At 37.7% G+C, this 24,500-nt stretch overlaps 1 protein-coding gene across 1 annotated transcript in view; it reads right to left on the bottom strand.

Annotated features, from left to right (window-relative positions):
- Window positions 1-3,695, bottom strand: part of LOC140231217 (uncharacterized) — a 209,337-nt gene extending 205,642 nt beyond the window's left edge. Inside the window, exons 1-3 of the mRNA XM_072311362.1 lie at window positions 3,641-3,695; window positions 1,460-1,708; window positions 375-412 (exon numbers count right to left, since the gene is read on the bottom strand). Coding sequence (XP_072167463.1) covers window positions 375-412; window positions 1,460-1,708; window positions 3,641-3,668 — 315 coding nt within the window. The 5' untranslated portion in view covers window positions 3,669-3,695. The remainder of the gene's footprint in view (window positions 1-374; window positions 413-1,459; window positions 1,709-3,640) is intronic.
- Window positions 3,696-24,500: the final 20,805 nt, after the last annotated feature.

Below are 24,500 nucleotides of genomic sequence, written 5' to 3'. Positions count from 1 at the left end.
ATCATCATTATCATTATCAAGACAAAGATGCATATTGTCCTTGGGGTGACAAGTTCTCATATCTCAACTGGAATATAAACATAAAAAAAAAAAAAAATCATCCTACTAAACTCAATTCTGAATATCAAAAATATTGATTTGAGTTTCACAATGTCTCATATCCAATAATTAATGTAGTCCGAAACAATGTTTCCAAATTACTTGTACTTGACATGAACATTGCTATTGCATTGACAAAATGTTGCACTAATTAATATGAAAAATATTTTTAAGCTCTTTTGAAAATTTGTGATTTTGTTGTCCAAAGTCTTGTCACCGGTGGCACAATGTGCTCATAAATGAAACATAATTTGTGGCAAAAGGCAATAACTCACATAGAGAGGAGATTCCACTGGTGCAAAAGTCATTTCTCCTGCAAAACAGAAACATATGACAGCAAAGAGATAAATGTCCCACATAAAGCCAATTGCAAAAATTCATGAGTAATTCCCTCCAAGCACTCGTAAACGTTTCACAGCCCTTGTGATTCTGATGAAATGTCTCACATCCCTTGTGATTCCGATGAAATTCTATCTGCAGGAACCGCAGTCAGTGCTGTGATGGAATTTGATCTCAAGATGCCATTAACGGTGTTAGTTCAGAAAATCCATTGGTAAATCCTCCAGTTGTGAGGTTACAAAATATACATCCTTTTGATGTTGCTGCTCAAGTAGTTCATGATGAAATAGCTTTGGGCTCGAAATAAGCCCATAATTTGATAAGCATTAAAGCATTTACAATGACAAAGAAAACACATACCAATTATGAGTTTCATATGATTTCATAACTTTGCAAAAGGCATTTGAAAGAATGGCTGATGAGATTGTCAGATTTTACATTTCAAGATAAATGTCAAATAATTAAACACATTAGAGAAAAAAAAATATATGCAATCACATGAAATACAAGACATGCATAATCTTGTACTACTCTAACAATTTGCACAAAATTGCAAACAAATGCACTTTCAATTTAATCCCACCAATTTCATCCAAAATTTCGTTTAAAGTTTGTTTTTAGTATAAAAAAAAAAGTTAAAATCTCTCTTTTAAGCAAAACACAATAAATGAAGAAAAAGGGAATAACTGAGCTGTAATTCTTGCAACACTATGCTGAATAAACAATGAAAGGGTAAGGTACACACATGTAGAGTATGGCAAAATGGTCTGTTCAATGCTTTCACAAGGACAGATGAAAAAAACAGAGCCCATGACTTTAAATAAGGGCAATTAACTGACTGCATAAGGGGTCACTCAAAGTTTCACCAAGCTCTGTATTTTGTCTGACACCTGTCTCATGCTCTCTACATGAGGGTTGGCATTTCTAATCCGATGAACCATCCCCTGAATAAACTAAAGAGTCCTGTTCTAATCTCAAGAGGTCCCCCTCCCAATTTGAGCCTAACTGGGTGTGGCCTTACCTCTGAGCGGAGGAGTTGTCATTTCTGGAAGAGAAGCTGCATTGACCCTGTTCTTCAGGGCCAGCCGCCTCAGACTGGGGTAGGCAGAGCTGGAAGGGAAGGGGCTGGGGCTCTTCTTACGCTGGACACGGGGTGGCAGGCATTCCTTGGAGGACCGGTACGAATCGCTGGTGTCCTTCTCCGCGCCCTCCTCGCTCAGGACCGCGCTCCGCGTCTTCTCCCCTTTGCCAGCGCTGTCGGTGTGAAAATCTGCATCCAAGACAACACATGTAACGATTTGATTTATTACCATCAAACACAGGACTGTTCTTTATTAGTCAAAGCATCAACAAAAGTTTACAGCTGTTGTTTTTTTTCCCCATAATGTGCAACTTAAGAGTCTGTCAAATGTCAAAGGGTTGCTGGATCTTGTAGGTCAGTATACGAGGATACTCCCATACAATGTATTGCTTGTTGGGGAGAAATAGAAGTTGTCAAATGTGAGCATGCATTTTTGTAGTGAATTTAGGGTGGGGCTGTATTATCCTCTAGCTGTATAATGTCTTGGTGTATACATATACTTTTTTTGCTTATTTGTTGATATTTCAGCATTTCATGCAATACAAGTATTGTTCAGGTTTAACGGATATAAACAATAAAAGCAAAGTTGAATACACTTCATCACGGTCACTGTGGCTGCTTCAGGACTGTGAGACATATTTCTGGGGTTCTTTTTCCACTACCCTGGAAGATTTTTATGTTCACTAGCGCTTGCACAATTATTGTTTCCCTATCAGTCATCAAATATCTCTCAAGCTCCTTCAAACTTGCTGGTTTTATGTCCTTGCTTTTCTTCAAAACCACCCACTACACAAGTGAAGCAGTAATATCACCTTTCTCTGAGCAATCCGTCATATGTTGTATGTCATGTAGCCATAAAACCACCCTCTGTATCAGACATTCCATCAATTATAATATGGAAAATTTATATTGTGCTTAAGACAAAAAAGTTTCTAAGCGCTCTACACTCAACAAAAGAGAAGATACATGTAAAACGACTAGGTGTACAAATAATCCACAATTTCATAATAATTATTTCTGTTCTTCAAATCATTTGATTGGTTTTTTTTTTTTTTTTTTTTTTTTTAATGTCAATGGAGACAGAGGACTGAATATGAGTAGGGAGTTTGTTCCAGAGAAGGGGGGTACCAACAGAAAAAGCGTGATCACCATAACGTCGTGGATGTGATCAAGGGCCAAGCTGAGCTGTAGATGACGTTTTCTCTTCCAATTGGTCTCAACCATGTTTTATTGACTTGCAATCACAACCAGTGAATGTATAAAGCCTAAGCTGTAATGTGGCTCATACAGTTTTATCTTTAACATTTATGGGGAAACGTAATATGCAGTGTAAAAAGAGAGGATGAAAATCAGCTGAAACGCTAATGGCATTTCCTATAAAACACATCAAATTCTTCAACAGCATCACAGGCAATGCACCATATAGATTTTTTTTTGTGTGTGTGTGAGTGCTTTAAATGGGGACAGATAATCAGTGCTTTTCACTGTATATGTAGATCAAAATTGTATGTCTTATGATGTCTTTTATTCACTTCTTTTGAAATCTATTCATTGCTTATCAATTGGAATAATAAACTTCATATCAGCACAAATCTACAAGGAACATACAGATTACTTTCAGCAGCAAACACACATTCACTTCATGCACATACGATTGTACAATTAATGTGTAATGATAACCTGGTTACTTTTTAATCATGATGTAAACAAACTGCAGTCCCTAACACAAGAATAGAGCTGGATGTAAACAAGTATACACAAATTAATATCAACTACCAATGACAATGAACACTTTACATACAAAATGTTTAGCATAACATCAGGGATGCCACCCTTGTAAACAGCACTGCAGTATCCTGGGACATGAGCAGTAAGTCTATTGGGAAGAACTGTATTTTCCATAAAACTTGCAGTATTTTAGCCAAAAAAAAAAAGTTCAAAGTACTGCAAAAAAAGTAACAATTGGCATCTATAATAACATTCAATACAGCCACATCATTCTGAGCCGATGATGCAGTCTCATGCCCTGTGTACAGTGCAATTTTACGAAACAGCTTATTGATTTACAACTGTGTATTGCAAAGTGCACACAGACAATGAATTACCACTCTTCACTCTTACCATTGCTTTTGGTCCAATGAACTCCCATATTCTCCAAGTTTTAACTACCTTATCAATATTACTGCGCCACTTCCAGCAGTGGATGCGTATGGTATTGGCTTGCAGCAAACACATAGAGCAACCATTGTATATCCCATGGATTGTACAAGCTCCGACTCTTCTACCATCACGAATGATTCCAGGCACATTGAAATTTCCATTAAGAACATCCAGCAATCATTAACTGCATCTTCTTCTAAACACAGTGAGAGCAGGATCCTAAAATACTGAAGGGTGCGTGAGAGAACAAAAAAATTATTTCCACACTCTTCCACAGCAAAATGTTGATGCACCACTTTCACCAAGCTTCCACCATTGCCAAACCTGCAAGTCAGAGACCTAGTTGTTTTGCAGCTTCCACCCTTGCTGGATAAGACATTACAGTTTACATTGTATGACTTCAGGCACTTCTCCTGCACTACCTGTTTATAGGTTGCCATGGCAACATGCTGAAAAAGTCGGGGTTCATGACCTGCTGGTGAGGGCAGATATATATTTCCCACTAGTGACAATGCACCACAAATGTCAACAGCACACAAATTTCCATACCAATGGGGAACATGGTATGCAAACTTGAGATTGGGACAGTTTTCTCAGATTTTTCCCTTCGCTGGACGGTAATTGAATTAGGTACCCTGTTAATGTAATTTATAGTTCTCCATAATTCAGCACAGTAGGGACATCAAACATCTTTAGGGATGTTGAAAGAGCAAAGCTTGATTATTTAAAGACATATTTCAGATTTTCCACTGATACACATGTCCATTTTTTTTCAACACTGATAACTGCCTCTTTTTTGAAAATTATTTAACACTATTGGTTAACCCGTTGAGGACGGACTGATTTTGCTACAACACGTATTTCCCGTATACACCAACCCGAGTATACTTGGGACTCGTCCTCAATGGGTTAAAATAATTGATCTGAGGTACCATAAATATTAATGTATGATTTGGTTAAGTCCAATATTACTGGCCACTTGCATTTCTTTGCAGCTACAGGTGTTACAGTGTACTCTTAAAATATGAAATTTGATTGCAAGGTCACTTACAATTTGAAATGCTCACAAATTCCCAGAAAGGATACCATTCTCCCAAGTCAGACTGATCTAAAAGATATTTATTCATCTCTTCACCTCATGGGTAAACTGTAAGGAATTCCTATTAAACATGAAGTATTTATACGCAGTGCTCAACTTTCAGACATGTCACGGAATAGATGTAAGTAATGCTACCATGACAATCTAAATGCAATTCTGACTCTATTGTTATCACCCTTATCATAATCATCATCATCATCGGTGCTTTTAAATATATATCTTTCCTACTACTACACAGTGCCCGAAGTGTTTCAATTTGCTGATAGGTACCCGCTTATCACAAAAAAGGATATAGGCTTGAAACCCTGGACCTTTTGAAAGCACAGCATGCAATCCACTGCACTGCTGAATCCCTACTCATTATAACGATCACTACAATCATTTCTATGATTCTATATCACATCATAATCTATCAAATATATTGTAATACCTAATCATTAGTGTAATTACAGACTGTAGCTATCAAAATCTACCAACGACCTACTGCTTGCTATTCAGAACTAATCAAATTTTCCTAATAAAATGTAGGATGGATGAACGGACGGACAGAGAACCCACAAACATGATGTCTCCAGCACCCATCACGGCAGAGGCATAAAAACATCTGAACTTTGATATTCCACAACTTTTTTATTCTCATGTCCAGTTTAATGAATCTTTTACCTGTTTGTTGGCTTTTCAATTCATTAATTTCGTTGATACGTGACACGAACATGGATTGTTATTTGTCTGTAAATCAAAAGCCCCCACTCCTCTTCCTTTATATGCTTTATATGAGCTTTTTAAGCTAGATAAATTGGCATTTGGCCTATAATATTCTGCTTTAACAACAGCTGTTGTGGAAAAAGTGTACATTGCTTACACAACTTTGAAGACCAGTCAGGCACTGAAATCCAATGCCCACATTTTCGCGCACTGTAACTCTGTCCCGGAACACTTGATTACTGCCAAGTTGAACAGAATCACAACCGGCAGACATTTCTTCTTCTTTTTTTCTTTTTCTCTCCTTTCACTAACACCACATTTGTTGTGAGTATGGTATTTTGCCAATTGAGACTTGTATAGACAATTCAACAAGTTGTTGAATTTGGAATCGAGAACCATAGTGACAATAATGAGAAATAGTCTTATAGTCTTCCTTTTCAGGGGAGAAGTTTGTAGATGAAACACAGGTTACACACCAATGTTCTACAGGAGGTACATACATTGCAATTATATGATGCTTTCCAAGTTGTTCACTTTGTGAATATCAGCTAATTGGTGATCTGCAAAAAAAAAAATACAAATACTGTGAAATACAATTTGTATGTACTGCCTTACATGACCAAGTGATTCTAATCCCTTTAATAATCTAAAATGCATGCCTCTTTTCCCTTCACACTAAAAAACAAATTAAAAAAAAAAGATAAACTTCATTAACGCCGAGTAGAAAGATCCTGACCTTGACTATTGTCTGTATTATACAGAATATTGTCTTGGCATAGAGAAGGTCAACAATGATATTACAATTACTTCTCCATGCTCTGAAGAAATACATTCATTCTGTCTGTTAGTCTGGTCTGTTAGTACAGATGTACTTCTGCTTTTTTATGCCATCTCCCATTCATGGCAAATAGAATGCGCCATGCAGCCGATACAGTCAGACACAAAGGCCGACACAAAAAAAGGATTGCGATGATACGCTGTGCATTCCTCTTCATAATCAGCTGTCACGCTCACTGAGTGTTGCCCGGGGCTATGATTCACATATATTTCAAATTTGCGCTTAAAAGCTGGTGGGTGCTCCTTATTACCTGCATTGTACACAAATGCATTGGCCCCCGCGGCAAGGAAGAAATTGCTACATCCAGGGGAGAGAGTTAATTGGGTGCGAAACTCAAACGAGAGGATAACTGCCTCATCAAAGGAGTGCGGGTGGTGATGATGTTGGTGATAAATGTCTTCCTCCAGTCGACTCCTCCTGCTCTGCCGTCTATCTGCAACGCCGCGGAGAGACCGGAGGAGACCCGCCTTCTCCTCCTCGTCCTCCTCCTCCAAGGAATCGCGCTCCTTCCAAGATGCGTCGCCCTCTTTGTTCTGGAAGACCCGCGCAAGTTCAGCGAAGCACTGGCACATTGCGGTGGCAGCAGCATTGCTGCGCCATAGATCACTTTACAAAACTTCTAGTACCAAACATTTGCATATTATCACTCAATGGATTTACCCTTCACCCAGCATGTACCAAGTCATTAGACAGTTTTGGTACTGTTGCGAATAACGTGCGAATGTCCAGATATTTGTTGCCACCAAAACAAACAACCACAAAAGCTTAAACCGGGAAAAACCAAAGCACTGCTAAAGACTGATTGTATTATATTCTACAGATTGTACATACATGTATAAACTGAAGCATTTTTGCATGAGCAGCTCCCCCATCTGTGCAACAGTCAACTCCCTAATAATCAATAGACTTGACACTTACCACATGGAACAACGCGTGAATATTTGAGGAGTGTATTCCACATCACACAGTAATGAGTGGATGACCTGTATGTTTAGACTCATCACACCCCATGATAGCATACTATGCAAGTGAGTCCATCATGCCCATTGCATACGGATATGAAAGATTGAAAATACTGAAAAATGTGAAATACATATACTTTGTACAATTACATTCCACTTTAACTGGAACATTTTCTCTGTGTGTACAGTTATAATTGTCACTTACAGAAACATTCAAATCCAAACTTAAAAACGTATCTGTTCCTCTCACACTGAGGACTATAATTACAGTCTATAATGTTCGCAACAATCATATTCTTTATCTGGTATGTGTTTGTTTGTTGTTTGCCATGTGGTATATCAATTTTTTCATTTTTTGAAGCGCCATGAGCACTAAAAGGTGGACCTGTGCGCTATACAAGTAGCCACTATTATCATCATTATTATTATCATTATCATCGCTACTTCTACCACTATTACTAAAACTAATATTAATTGAACTCTGCAATACATAGCTTGCAAAACTATGTCTGCCGATTCTTTAACTCCCTTACATGTATCAGTGTGTTTGTGTGAGTGAATATATGTGCTACTGTCATACATTGTATGTACATGTATGTGTGAATAATGGAGCTATATTTACCATATTTTTTCCTTTCATCAATTTTGCATTTTTCACACAGGAAGACATTCAAAATAACACAGTAACAGCAGATTTGTGACAGAATAATTACACAATCTACTATGTCTGCAGATTATCCTATTCTTGTTTTGATAGCAGAAATTCTAAAGAATTCGATAGGGTTGGAGTTTTAGGTGGTATGGAATTATTAAATGGTATTGTTAAATTCTAAATATCAGAATGGCTAATCACTTTTGACTTCCAGCTGAATCCCTCTGCACTGCTTGGCACACTCTCTTATTGCCACAAACTTGCATTAGACTAACATGAAAACACATGAGTGGGACTGTAAGGACAGCAGCAATTCTGCTTAACCCATCATCTAGCAGAGGCTTCAGTTTCTGTACCCGTTCACATGGGTGAATTTTTTTAGCTGGCAGAAATGTATCAATACATTGTTTTGAAAGTGATTGCTAAACAGAACCAGAGCGTATGTGAGTTTTGTCCTGGTAGCTCATATTACAGGATATTTCCACTGGCAAGATCATTATCACATGGTAGTTGTTGAATTCATGTTCATGGAGTACAACAATGAACACAGAAATGTACACATGCAAGTTACATTCATGTTGGGATCAAAGTTGATATTTTTCACATGTTGTTAAATTTGCGAATAGTACCCAGATCGCAGAATTCGCGCAAATAACCCCAGGAAATATCTATGAAGGATCATTAAAGGAGATAGTCTTTACTGAGTTTGAGGTGACACAAAATGATGTCAAGCATCAAAACTCAATGCGATCATAAAATTCGCCTTGTGTTTGCTCTGTGTTGTGGGCTGCTCAGGTACAGCTGAGTATAGTTCGCTGTACAGTGTATCACATATGTGTGGCGCTCCGACAAAATGAGTCATAAGTCGCACGGGGAGTTTTCCCGTAATGAGCCGAAAATGAAGGGGAAGCACTACTCGGGTCGAAATTTTTTTATGACGGATTTTGATTCCTTTATGTTTTATCTGTTTGTACAGAAAATTTCAGCGTGTGAAAATGAGTACAAGTGTCCCAAATCACCGTTTTTCTGAGACAATTTTTTTCGGTTACATTTTTTTCGAACGCTCGCCTTTGCGTTGCGTTTCGCACCTATTGTTCTTGCCAGATCGAGACTCCGCCTCCGTTGCTAGGGTGTATGCTAATGAGGCATTGCTCTTGACCCCTTTGAAGACAAAACAAAGCATGGTGCGCGCGGCGGCGTCGGCGGCCAAGCGGCGAGGGCTATAGAATTACGCAATAATAGTGAGCTGACCAAGGCTATTGATTGCATGACCAGCGAGTTTCGTTTGATACATGCACTCCATTTCAATGAGTGGTGATTAACATGACGCACAAATAGCACTGAAAAAAATAATTCCAACGAACGATCACGCAAAATTTATGATACTTTATCTATGAGCTAATACAATGATCACATATCGAACTCGAAACCTTTTTTTATGCGTGTGTGTACTTTTACAACGGTTATTGATTGGCCTCATTAATGAATTTGTTCAAGTAATCATAACTTTCGTTCTCTGGTATGTGACTTGCTGTTTAAAGTTCATCTCTGGAGATATAGTAGGGCCTAAGTTGTCAATTATTCTCGTTTTTATAAAGTCGACAATTTGTGTGATAATTCGCCAAATGTATGTAATGCGTACTATTATTTCCCTGGTTAATGAAACTTATTGCCTTATTACTTATGATGGTTTGGGCCGTGACGGCATGGAGAGAAATAGGAAGACAAACATTATTAATGCCCAGATAGCTCGTGTTCCCTTTGGAGGATATTCTGACTCTAGTCATCTGTGTATTTTTTTAGAAGTAGGACCTATTTGAGAAAGGGACAGAAAGCTGTGTCGCTACTCAAAAGTGTGCTTCTTCATTTTGTTTTGTTTTTTAATCAGAATGTTTGTAATGAAAGCTGTTTGCCGTGTATTGCGTGTAGCTGACATGTGAGAGGTCAAGTCTGCAAAGAATTGGGACAATTGGGTTGGCTAACAGCTTTGCCAAGTAGCAGCGCTAATTGCCCATTGAATTGCGTATTCTGAGGAATTTCGAATGAAAGAACTCGGACGGCAATGTTCACGCCTTGTATCCGAGTAAACCCCGCATCAACGAAGCCTTAAACAATGAAAGGTAAACTTCCTGCTATCAAGGGGTGGATAATCACGCAACCAGTATTCTTTCTTCGCCATTGATAGCAGAATCAATGACGGAATGGAGCAACAGTGTTGGAGGATCGGCATTATGTCTGCTAATTTGTAAAGGAATTTTTCAGTCTCCTTTTGTGTTCAGAACCACAGTCAGTGACACTAACTTACTCTATCTCCTACAAGCTATCGTTACCATCTTAAAACGTGAATTTTATGAAAGGCTAAAAGTGATCACGGAATCAGTTCTTCCGCGTGACACATGCAGGCTTTTATAATACTAGTAGCATACCAAGCTAAAATCGTTTACCTGTATAGAAAGGGCGGGGATACACACTTATCGCAATCATCCGGATTTGAGAGTGATACACTCTACTACTTTTCTTCATCTTTCCCCCGACAAAGACCATGGTAATTCAAAACAAACAAACAAATAAACAAACAAACAAACAAACAAGCAGTTGATTTATATCAGAACGTAGATATTTTTTTTTGTGTTTCATGTATGTATAGGTCATCTCTTGATGTATAGTAGGCATTTGTTGTCGTTTTTACAGCGTTTCCTAATAAATGCCTATAGCGAAAACCCAACAAAACTCCTATAAAGGAGGGAAGGGAACTTGAATTTAAATATCACATATTTTACAGAAATCAGACATGTAAATAAGGCAATCATATACATCCGCACGGCCGAGTGTAATCTCTTACTATGATTATCAAACATGATCGCCTGCATTTACGTGCTTTTTCTAATTTCTTGAACTTTGCCTCATTTTCTCTCTTTTTTTTTAAACAATTGCTCGAAACATTTAAAAATCGTAACACAGTCTGCTATCCCACAACATAATATTCCATTTGATTTGTCACTTGTTGTTGGTCGGGTGACGCCAAATGTTGGAATCTCGAGCGATGATACACGGCATTTTGTTTGTTGGTTTTCGTCTCATCGCTCAAAAGAATTTTGACTACGATTACAAGACATAACTGATGGTTTACAGAAGTGATCATCAATTCAGTAAGGATTAGTCAAGTCATGAATTCACTTTACCCATCATGACTGTCTAATCGAACTACGACATTGTTTGGGTAACCGCGCCTTTTTATTCTCATAGTTCAAACTAATTCTTGACATAATCAAAACAAATAATTCTTTATTAAATTTCTCAAAATACTCAATAGACGGCCTAAGTCAAAACTTTCTACAAAGATTGCCTATACGGCAATCTTTACTAGCCTAAACAAGTTTTCTAGAGCTATCAGTTCCCCCTATGACAATGACTTCGATCGCGTTTTGAACTTGTATCGAACTACTTTCAAAACAGCTATTACCTTTGTAGTTCGATTAATAAACCAGTCTTTTGAATTCATAACCAACATTCGTAATCGTAACAATACAGTAACATAGTACTGCATGTCAATAAAAGTTGGAAAATGTAAATGCTATAATAGTAGCGAAAAAAAAATGAGTAACGATTATCTTCATACATTCTAATTCCTAGTGATGTCGCTACGAAAATGACACATGGTTTGGTTCAAGCAAATAAAAGTAAAAAGGAATGGGATATACTTCTAATGATAGTACCACGCCGTACAATGCATTTCACTGTATTTTGTAAAATTTGGTTACGTTTCTGTGCGCTTTACGTATACGGAAAATAAAAGGCAGATTGGTGCTATCAACATGCTAACACGCAACGCATTCAAAATGTTTTTTGAAATACACCGTATACAATATAATGTTTTAGTATACGGTTTGAAACTTTGAATTTGCGAGTCCTTTATGAAATTATGAGCAGGGTTATTACATTATCAAGCAAAAATTAAAGTATTTAGGGATTCGGATTTGCGCAGGAGACTAACAGTGCTATATATGGCGATCGTTCGCAACAGAGACAATCCTCTTCAATAGATATACAATGTAATTCTGTTTTCATGAATTGAAAGAGAAACGAAAAGAAGTCAACTTTTTAACTTCATTTAGCTTTCTCACCAATTGAACTTGATTTGATCTGCCATGCATGATATCGCTGTGTGCTCTATTAATTATATTAAATCATTTAATCGGCGTGCTTGTTTTTTATGCAGAATATCACAGGTAAGTTTAATTCATTGAAGTTCATAATGTTTGTACATATTATGGCGTGTTCGTTGTTTTCTATTTTCATTTTTATAATATATCACGTGTCCATTATCTGATTCTGGCCACAAAAATATGGCGACTGTTTAAATGCGGAGCATGTACTGGAAAACTGTAATGTCTCCTGCCAGTATAGACAAACTAATTTCTAGTCTATCCCCGCTTAAAATTGAAATGAAATTGAACAAAAAACAAAAAACAAAACGAAGTTCGACTTTCAGTAGATTTCAACCGTTTTGTATAGTGCCTGATTCATGTAATGGACACAATTCTTTAGCACATAAGCAATCACACAACTTTCGTGAATAGATGTGTCTTAATGATTGCATCTCATGGAAGAAAACTCGTCTCCTTGCCTGAATTTTAGCTTCTTCCTGTTCAAGCTCGCGTGAAAGAAATAGTTGAACATCAATCGCAATCATTAAGAGAGGCACATCCTTAGAAATAAGCACAGGAGTACTGAGACACACTACGAAATAAAAACGGGCCTTTTATCGCTAATGACAACGCATGACATTGAAATGCTTTTTTTTTTTTCCTTGGGGGAGGGGGGTAATACAATTGATTATTCTGAAGGTTCGTTAATCACACAATGAAATATGGTTTGCTATTAGCTTAGGTTCGTTAACAAGAAAATTAAATGCGGTTCCTTTCCGGTAGTTCCTTTACCCGAAAGTAATCAAGCAATCATTTTTTTTTTTCTGATAAGGTTTGTGAATACAAAACGAAGTGAAGAAGGCCTAAGTATTAATTCCGAATATTTTTCAGTATTATTATTTATAATCCACTTCTCAAACGCAGAAAGATTGTAACTGCACATGTGATGTAAAAAAAAAAAATCCGCTTAAGCTACAAGTTAATTGTTTTTTTATATGCTATGCTATTAGAAAAGTGACTGAGAATCATTGTAAACCCAACGTGAAGCTGTCAAGCCTACATCAACCTTTGCTTCTGATACTTCTGATACTTCTGTTAAGCGATAATTACTGTGCACGCAACGCCTATAAAGGAAATGTGCCTTTAATATGGCGGGAATTCATAATGTTACGGCTGTATACAGCTGCAGCAGAAAAGACGCGAAAGCAGTTTTTGATGCTCTGCAACATTACGACCATGTGCGTAATTTGAGGGTTTTAAGTACACGCAAGGAACACAATCTCAAAAGACGACTATCGTTAATCAACTTCATTGACTTTTTCTACCGATGCTGTCTTTTGAACCCCCGCTTAGAATAGGTTCTCAGGTTCTATTTAATAGGTATTGGTACTTGCTAAACGCATCCTCTTTAGTTTCCATTGACAACAACATGGGAGGAGAATGGAAGCGATGAACGCCCTCGCTAAAAGACGCTTCTCGTAAGACGCATTGCGTGCCCGCCTACAATAGGTTCTCAGGTTCTATTTAGGTATTGGTACTTGCTAAACGCATCCTCTGTAGTTTCCATTGACAACAACATGTATGGGAGGAGAATGGAAGCGATCAACGCCCTCGCTAAAAGACGCTTCTCGTAAGACGCATTGCGTGCCTTCTTTTCTTTCTACTGTTTCCTATTGTTTGTGAGTTAAAAATTGCGGCAAACCACAACGCAGCCGACACACAACGCGTACCGACTCATTCATGCGGCGGCAGCGGCACGGACACAAACGCGCCGAAGTTTACATTCGGGCTGCCGTATTGGTCAGAATCGTTAATGATAGACCTGTCCTGCGATTGGTTGATTATCTTACATACCCAAGCTATCGCCTTATACGGTAGTGCGTGCGATGGAGCGTAAACGCCGTCGCTAAGCAGGACAGTTGTATTGTTTCGTCCCGTGAAAGAAACAGGTTGTGAGCATGAACATAGCCTGAACTTTGAGAGCGATTTTCTCCGTTATTTAGAAAATCAACTGACATAACAAACGTGGTTAATATTCGTTTTTATGATCTATAGGGATGTCGAAATGAGTTGTATTACATATCAGTGTAAAGCTTAGAGTCTGTAGAATTCACTTATAGGCATAACTACGATTTCATTTTTTGCGACTTTTGACTCATTCCGACGGAGCGCCACACATATGTATGCACAGCCTTGTCACATCATTATGTTTATATACAGTAATTATTTACGGACCGGTTATGTCCACTTTTATTTTTCCCCTTTGTATTGTTAATTATGTACATTTATAGGATTTATATTTTTGCATATGTATTTATCATTATGTATATTTTCCTGTTTTTCTATAATATTGGATGTGCAATAATTATGATTATGTTGGGTGGATTTAATGCAATTTATTGGTAGTGAATTTCGGTAGATTCGTATAATTGAATGAATGATTAGAGTTATTTAAGTGTGTGTGTGTGTGTGTGTGTGTGTTTCCTAGGTTAAATGTATGCTGATATAAGTTCATTTTAGTGTTTTTTTTTTCTTTTCGTCCTGAAACAGCTGTTCATGTATCATGTTTGTGTGTAAATGTACTTATACAAGTATATATTTGTGTAACTGTCAATTGTGGTGTGATGGACCGGGTCCACTGTATTTCTTTCCTTGTGGGCAGGTAGTATCCTAGGAATATTCATCACATGCTTTAATTTGCAAAGGAAATAAAGTATGTTATATATATACAGCAAGTCATGACTGTTACTCTTTGTGGTCTCAGTCTGGTGGCAATGTCCGTGGGCCCCTGGCCTCCTGGGCCTCTGGCCTCGGGCCCGGACTTGGGCCCTTGGGCCCTTGGGGGCCCGAACTTGGTTGGGCACCTGGGCCTCCGCCCATCCTTGGGTCCCTATGCCCCTGGGCCACTGACCCGGGCCTATGCCCCTGGCCTTGGGTCCGGCCTTAGGCCCAGCCTTTGGCCCTAAGCCCTACTGTACATTGTCTATGTGTAACCAAACTTGCTGCACCTGTACCTTGTCATTATAGACAAACTATCAATACCAGGTCCTCTATACAGAGCATATAATGAGATGCTACATGTTATGGTGTGTATGTATGTTATATGATATGTTTCATATGTATATATGCTATATGTTACACTTGTATGTTATATGTTATGATATATGAGTTATAATATGTTTTATATAACGCCTGAGGAGATCCTGTCATTTGATTGGTTGTTTAACATTGATCATTTGGCCCATTTCACTATGACGTCATCATCCGTGCAATTGTAGCTCCATTTACCGTGCAATTTTAGATCCATACGATTTGCTCCATAGCACGCTCGCTGAGAGTTTGCAGTGTGTGTATGTGACAGCGCGCCAGCGTAAAACGCTCAGTGAACACTGCACTTTCGCGATCTCATTGTCTCTCTTGTTTCTAAATTAATAAAACATCAAATGACATGGATCTATTTTAAGCGTTATTTAAAATTTTTATATTTCATATTTCTGTCCATTGCACTCATAAACATACATTATTTGTATAATGGTGTAAATCCTGTCATAAGATCTGGAGATGACTTGAAATATTATTGGCAGCTTAAAATAGATTAGACACAGAACATGATTTGCAGTTTTCAACTTAAAGTCACCATAAGCGTAAATCAGCTATTATAGTGTAAATTTCAGTAATGAAATGAAAATATCTACAGTAATGAAATGAAGACATCTACAGGTAAATGTTTATCATTACAACAACAAAAAATTGGTGTTGCTCCTCGATTTGTGACCTTGAACTTGGCAACTTTTTAAAAAAATCCAACTTTGAGGACGCCCTACAAGAAAACAATGCATAATTTTTGGTCGATCTCTGGTTGGTCTCTAGAGCAAGTGAGAGTCTTTAAATATGCATAATAATGGGTTCTACGCTAATTGAATTCTGAAGTTATCAGCTTCCAAACATGCACCCAAAAACATTAACTTTGACGCTCAACACCATTTCTGGTGACCTCTTGCGCAATAACGGATTGTCAGATCTGCGCCATAACACATAGTGCATGTTAAGATCATAAAGTTCTTCCAATTTACAGAAAATGAGCAATGTAACTCATCTAACTTGCCTGCAGCAGTATATCAAAAAATAATAAATTTTATTAAAACTGAATTGTTTGACGACGCATTGGTTGCTAAGGGAGTCCGTATCTTAGCAACCGTTTGACCTTGGGGCAAAATATTTCAGAATCTTATGTCAGACACTTTGGGGAACATTTGGCATGAATTTAAAGAAAATTGAAGGGGGTCCCGTTGAATAGCATTGGTTGATTTGACGTGGATTGATCCGTATAGTCGTGTAAGTGGCATACAATCATGTGTACAGTGTGCTACTTGATTGAACCAGCCAATGGAGAAAGATCACACCATTGAACAATACTTGAAAGACATGCACATTTCAATGAATCATGCATGTTATTATGAACTCTGTAGAGGTATGCTGCCCTCTTAAGACCGAAGACATACAGTTGTAAAGAGCTTGCAAAACCATCAGCAATTTGAGGGTTTTGTTTTTTTTGTGACAGAGCAATTTGGCTTGTTTCTTTTGCATGCATCATCATAAATTCCTCAAGTCTGAATAAAGTGAAACCAAGACCTTCAGATACATGCGTAGAATTGTGAGGTGCTGGGGCACCATCACTCAAGCAAACCACACGAGGGAGGCATACAGCTGTATTGTAGCCAACTCATCAAAGCCATGCACTTGAACATCGCAATGCAATGGTCTGTGTATCAAGCATCTATTCAGATCACTTGCACTCAATACTGTGTGAACAAACATGAAAGCAGAGTATGTGTCTTTAAAGCACATACAGAGTTTCTCCACTACTAACTTTAAGATTTATATACACCATGGCTGGAATGGTGCTAGCAGTGTACTATCCTTCCTGTGCATTCATGTTAAAGGACAAGTTCACCTTCATAGATATGTGGGTTGAGTGAGTGCAGTAATATTAGTAGAACACATCAGTGAAAGTTTGAGGAAAATCGAACAATCCGTTCAAAAGTTATGAATTTTTGAAGTTTCTGCTCAGTCACGGCTGGATGAGAAAACTACTATAGCTTGTGATGTCGCATGTGTACAACGTTATAAAGAAAGAATAAAGAAAATTCAACATATTTTCACTTTTCTCACATAACAAAAGAACTATTGACTTCTCTCTTTCAGAAGGCAAGGGGAATATTATTACCCTTAACATACGCAGGGCTGCCAACCTTGAGTGAGAGTTTAGAGTGAGACACTGCGAGGGAGCGGAGCGACCTCCTGGCTAGCGCCTGGCGGCCTGCTGTGCGGCCGTACGTACATACGTACTACGTACACAGTCAGTGTATGTAAAGCGATGTAAAGCACACGTCATAGCCATACATGTACTGTAATTTGCCAAGAGTACAAGCTACGCTCACGTGGTATAGGTAGAAACCAATCGTAATCCAATAGCTCGTCTTTGCGAGCGAACCGGAAACGATTATTATTGGTTAAGCTTTTACACCCCCACGGGAAAATCTCAGAAATTTTGGGCTTGGGCATATCAATATTCGGAATATCAGAGAATTTAGAGATATATTTATTTTTGTAGTCATGTACATTCCAATTTGGGGGTTTAGCGTGAGATTTCGTTTATCAGAGTGAGACAGTCAAAATTGGTTGAATTGCGCGAGTCTCACGCTCAATACGTGAGAGTTGGCAGCCCTGCATACGTCAGGAACAGGTCGAAGAAACATGCAATTTAATTTTTAAAAATAATTTTGTGAAATTCTCTTTTTATTTTCCTTATATCGTTGTACGCATGTGACATCACAAGCTATAGTAGTCTTCTCATCCAGCCGTGACTGAGCAGAAACTTCAAAAATTCACAACTTTTGAATGGATTGTCCGATTTTCCTCAAACTCTCACTGATGTGTTCTACTAATATTGCTGCATTCACTCAATCCACATGTATACGAAGGTGGACTTGTCCTTTAAAGTGTACCAATACCCTGAAAATCAAATTTGTATACAGCTAGAATACACACACACAAAAAAAAAAAAACAACAGCCATAATTCACTTGTGATACTCATAGCCCCTGAAAGTATACTTCAATAAATTAGATCATAGCTAGTGGCACTTGTGCTCTGCACGTTTAAATTCTGCTTTACAAGTACCAGAACTGATGTGTGCACATTCTAGCTATGATACAGTGTACATGTTTGTTTTTACGAATAATATCGAGATTCCATGTCCACTGGTTTATAGTGTAGTAGCTAATCAGAAGGACGCACTGCACATCACTACTGTTCAAGACGTATTTGGAAAAAGGTATCGATAGCATGACCATTTCATTGAAAGACTTGGGTGATCAACTAGTCTATTTCGAGTCATTTTTTTTTTTTGTGTACTCAATAAAATCTACATTTGAAGCCCAATAAATAAAATCCGCAGAGACAACAAATTCTAATATTTTGGAGAGGGCATGTTACATGTATTTTCTACAAATAGCAAACATAATACTCTGGGTATTGGTACACTTTACCTATCTCATCTGCAAGCCTTTACTTTGTGTACATGATGTCAAGCTTGAACTCATGAAAGCTACGTGGAACAGATATTTCTTTTTTTTTTTTTAAAGAGAGAAGAGATAATCATAAGTGTATGAGAGCAGCTTTAACGTTATCACCAGGTCGTGAATGTTGCCAAGATACAAAAAATGCCCTATTGTGGAAATCCAACAATCAATTCTTTCTAGTGATAACTGTGTCACTGGAATTTCAAGGCCACTTGAGTAGCACACTACACTTGAGTAGCAGTTGGTATATATGTTGTAGATGAATACTGTAGGCCTTTGAGTAGACTTTGTGAAAACAAATGCTGCAAAAACATAGACACCATCTAAAGTTATCTCTTTTTTGTTAAACCTCTATTTCTGGAAACATAACAAAGGATAGATGCACATGCACATATTATGGTGTTGATTACACCACTTGTATTCCATCAACCTACAATCCTGTCCACTTCCACTGAAGATTTCAGACAGTAGAAATCAGATACTGCCTGCAAAACTCGGTAGAGCTCCCTGCACATCAGGGGATGGGGAACTGTGCACAAGCTGGACTGTTTCCAAAGAATTGTATTCCACCACATGAAGTTCACAATGTGATTCTTTACTTCAGACTCAGTTTGGGACAGATAAAACTGGAAAGTGTCTTTAGCATTTAAAGAAGAAAACAAAAGAAATACACATGTACTACATAGGTAATATTTTATGATTAAAACACATTATACTCTGCAGTGAGCATCAAAGACAGAAAATCATACCGACTGCTTCAAATAGTATATTTCCTAGAAGTATCAAATGCATTACTCTTTTTGTCCACCCAACGTGTTATATTTTTTTGTACCAAACATTATGCCATGGGCTATTTAACCCAATGAAGACTGGTCCCGAGTATACTCGCACAGGTGTCTATGGGAAACATGTGTTATAATAACATTAGCAAAATCAGCTCATTCTAAAATGGGTTAATAGATAAAGGCCTCACAGAGGAAATAGCGAACTGAAACTTCTCTAGCTTGAAGAACTTTCAGAATAATGACAACATGCCAAAATATATCTCAAAGAGCAGTACCTTGGCAATGCTGCTGGGTACTGAAATTACTGTAATTAATAATTTTGGGTGTCAGGCATAATGCAAGTTTCAGCTGAATTCTTTGTGATTTCTTCTTTTTTTTTTTTAATTCAATGTTCAAACTGTATGTTTGTTAATCTGAAAATGAAAAAGGGATAGCTGATCCCAACATTCATGACCTTATATTAAAGGTTCATTAATCAAAAAATGAAATACATTGTATGTGGCGTATTAAGAAACCTTCTGAATAACTGATTGTAACAGTTTTCACTATTACTTTATCAATCATTTTGCTATTTCATGAAAACATGTGAAGCTTTACAATTTCACATATTTCCTATTCAATCTTAAATTCTGATGAAACCACCACCATTCTGTTTGATCTTTTTTTTTTTTACATCCAGTCTAATATTCACTGCTGCTCACAAGTAGTGGCATTCGAGCTAAATTATGACACATGCTGTGTTGATGTAGAACTGGGTCTCAACAAAAATGTGAAGATTGAAGTGACGAATACAGTGCATTGATTAAAAATAATTTCTCATTTTAAATTGACCTGCATTTGGGCATCTCTGTAAAATACTACCCTCACTTCCCTCTTTTGCATAGAAAAAAACAATAATCACACACGTTTCTCAAAATCGAATGAAATAGAAAACACTTTCGAATGTCACCAACTTAGATGTCTGCTAGAGATATATGGCTTCTTTTGCTGTTGATTTACTTTTTATGAGACAGTTACAATGACAGTGTATACAAACTCAGTGTAAGATGACAAATGATGATTGTAGGCTTGTGTAGATGGGGATTGAAGATCCTCCGCAAGGAGGAACAATCTGTGCTGACGTTAAACTGTTCTCATCCCAGCGAGACTGAGCAAGCTTCATGTCAGCATATTACACACTAGAAGCATCAGAGTGAAATTGCATCCCATGTGCACACTGGCTTAATATAAATGGATTGCGATTAACAAGCAAATGTCCAAAGTTTTCTGAATCATATTTACACAGAAGAAATTTGCATAAACCATGGTTTAAATTTGTACCACCTTTGTGAATTTGGGCAAAAGGGTTTGTGTATGGGTTCAGTGATTCTGGGGACATTATGCAGTGATTTCAGTGGATAAAATCCAACAAATCCCTGCTGTTGCATTCTTCCATAATCAATTCTTTTTCTCAAAGACGCCAGGGCCCCATTTTATCAAAAGATTTAATCGATTATAAATTTCCTTACCATACAGGCTGCCATACACTTACTACATAATCAATTTTCTCTCTTTGATAATGAAAAGTACGGATAATCTCTCCCCTGACAAATTGTATGTTAAGGGTAATGTATTTTCCGTGTTTCGTGAAAGAGGTATCAAATGCTACTTGTGCTTTTTCCTTACGCTGGAAAATGAAAATATGTTAAATTCTCATGACATTTTCGTCATAATGTCCAGGATGCGTGATGTCATGAAATGTTGTAGTCTTTGTATCCAGCAATGGCAGCATCAAAACTGTAAAAACTCATAACTTTTGAACGGACTATCCGAATTTCCTATAACTTCACTGTAAATGTTATGTAGTGATGTTCTACTATTTATACTGCTGCTTTTACTCCATCCACATCACACTTGAGTGTCATTCTCCTTTCACTTCAAATACCTGCAAGTGATGGGGTCTGTCCATGCTTCCCTTTAACCCTCACTGTGCTCCTTTCACCAATTGGCAAATACACTGGAGTTCCTTCTTTGCCCATGGGCACGAATGTCTGGAAACTACTTGTCATTGGATAGATGTATGACCATCAATGCAATCCCCCTAACCCCTATTGTGTCTCCAAGGTCTTTACTGTTGGACTGGGGCACATTGCTACACCTGAGTGGGCAAATAGGTCAAGTATGGATGGATTTACTGAATGCTGATGAAAGAGCTTGGCAGAATAACCTGTTGAGGACGTGTCCTCAGTATACTCGGGCAAGTTGTCTTTGGGAAATGCGTGTTGTACCAAAATCAGTCTGTCCTCAATGGTTTAAGATTTGTGCCAGGGCACATACACAGATAAAGGGTAAAACTATAATACATGTATCTTTGACTGTAGGTCCTCTACAAATCACATTCAGAAACAAAACGTACCCATACTTGCTCAGAGGGAAAATGAAAGATCCAACGTACCTCTTGTGAAAATTTGAAATTCCTAGAGTGTTTTGAAATTAGTTATATATTTTTTTTTTTTTTGGGGGGGGGGGGTTATGAATCAATTTAATATTCATTTCAATGGCATTTTTATACTACAGAAACATTGAATACAGATAGCAATATTACAAATGCACATTTAATCACCTATCTCTATTTCTTTATAAGGTTATTGCAGTTACTGCACAGTCTTTCCTGTTGCTTTTAGTTTTTATATCTCATAAAGTGCTTGGTGGCTGCAGTGTACGGTCCATGCTGCAAGCAACCATGTCTGAAAACATCTGTATGTACATGTACCTTACAGTGACACACAAATCCCATTCCAGTCCCTTCAATTCATTTCATTTTCATTTCATAACAAACCTCTCCTACTTTGTAACTCCCCCCCAAAAGAGATTGAAACAACATATTTCGTAAGCAGTTAAAAATAACAAAGCTGATACTGCAAGTGACACTCAAAAATGTGTTCAACATTCATACATAGTTGCAGGGTGCTACATAAGCACTTGCCCTATTGCCCGGGGCAAGTGAAAAATCAAATTCGGATAAGTGTTTTTGAACAATGAGTACAAATGCTTGCCTGAATTGGGCAAGCAAAAAGTTTTGAAGCCACCTTTTTTCCCTTATCCCCCACCAAACCACCAAAGTCAACCATACAGAAGCCCAAAGATAATGGTTGTTTAGTGATGCAATGCACTTTATATTTCATTTCAACAACTTTCCAACACGTGTACAGTGTATGTGAAGAAGCCCCAATGCAATGCAACAGCAACACTTGATTGTCCAGACAGAGTTTGTAAAACTCCATTGTGTTTATTAGTGTGCAAATCAGTGTGTGCTATTTATTCAAATGATTGTGTTTTATTTAGCCCTTGACTTACACATGATTTTCTTTATTATTTCCTTATATTTTGGACTGTCTTTTCGGGAAAGTAAAATTCATGTTTGGGCAAGTGTTTTGCAGCAAATTAGAAAATCTGCTTGCCCGACTGGGCAAGTGATTAAATAAAGTTATGTAGCACCCTGAGTTGGGACCCCTTCTTTGCATTTCTTTACTTGGGCACAGAGCACATTTCTAAAGTAGTGGATTCACAGACAGAAAAATGTCATTACGCTACACTTACACTACGCTTATCATCATATTTGCACAAACTTGGTCTATGTTTTTAATGTTCCATTGCCTCTTACACTCCTTGGCAATATTATTCCCCTTTCAAATACATTGTACATGTATAGTGTATGTACAACTATCTGTCGTCTCCAGAAAAAGAGGACCTCTGCTGAGTAATTTGGATGCATGATCACTTAAGCCGAGAATCTCTTTGGCAACAAGTATACAGGTCCTGAAGGGAATCTGGATATACAGCCTGTAATACGATTCATTCTAAATGGCAGATGGATACAGTATGTACAATCTACATGTAGTACAGTGCTCATCTGATAACCGGGAACATAGCAACATACTGTAAAAGTGGATATTTCCGCGCAACTAATTTTTCGCGCTCGGCCGGGTAAGATTAGTTTTGCATGTTCTTAATTCCGTGGAGTCAATACATTGACTTCTGGAACATATGGCAAGTAAAAATATTCGCGTGCTTTTATTTTCGCCCTAGTTTCTGACTGCGCAAAATGTGCGAAAATTTCAACACCATGAAAATTTCCACTTTTACTGTAATGGAATATAACATTGTTTTGGGGTTGTTGGGGTTTTTTTCAGCACTTTTAAATCAGAACCATGTAATCTGTTTAGCTGATATGGACACTATATTTGGCTGAAACACTTCCACTGTCCATTGATGTGCAAAAATGATGAGTAAATCCTAAAATATAATCACAGGGACTTCATTTCCTTAGAAAATCGGTTACAGAATGTGTATTTTATAACCAATCCCATACAGATTCTGGCGATGGTAGTCTATTAAAAACATTTGCCATTGGGCAGTTGGACATACACTTGCAGGACCTTTCTGTGTGACTGCACGCATAGTGTGTGCATGAGTGGATGTGTGTGTGTGTGTGTGACAGACGGCGTAAGAAGGGATGAATGAGAAAAATGTGGTCAAAGTTAATAAAGTGTCATAGTGCATGTTGTTTACAAGTGTACTTTGAATGGTACATTGAATAGAAACACATTTGAATTACAAATGTAGCAATGCTGCCTCTTTCTCTGCATTCACGGGATCATTAGGCATCACAAATTGATAGAGTACATACTGTAAAACAAGGAACGATTGTATGAATTTGTAATTTCGCAAATTTCGCAAGCGCCAAGATTTGCGAAATCAAAATGCACGCAAAAGTTCTTGTCTACACTGTATGCATTGAATGCAAGTGGCAATTCGTGAAAATTTCATGGGCACCGCGAAAAAGACCGTCGGCTCCAATTCACGAAAATTTGATGCCGCGAATATATCACGTTTTACAGCATACTGTGAACTCTGAAAAGGGTTGTTTCAGGGATCAAATGAAGGTTTGTTCCAGTGATGCATACAGACTAGACCTGCTCAAACTACTTTATATGAGACTACTGAGCCCTTTTCATATTACCATTTTGTTTGTGCATGTCACAGCACATGTGTACTTGTTGCCATGGA

Source organism: Diadema setosum, chromosome 7, assembly GCF_964275005.1.
Source record: "Diadema setosum chromosome 7, eeDiaSeto1, whole genome shotgun sequence".
In the NCBI taxonomy this organism is placed as follows: Eukaryota; Metazoa; Echinodermata; class Echinoidea; order Diadematoida; family Diadematidae; genus Diadema; species Diadema setosum.
Note: the sequence above shows the minus strand (reverse complement) of the source record. Positions and strands in the feature narration are given on the sequence as shown.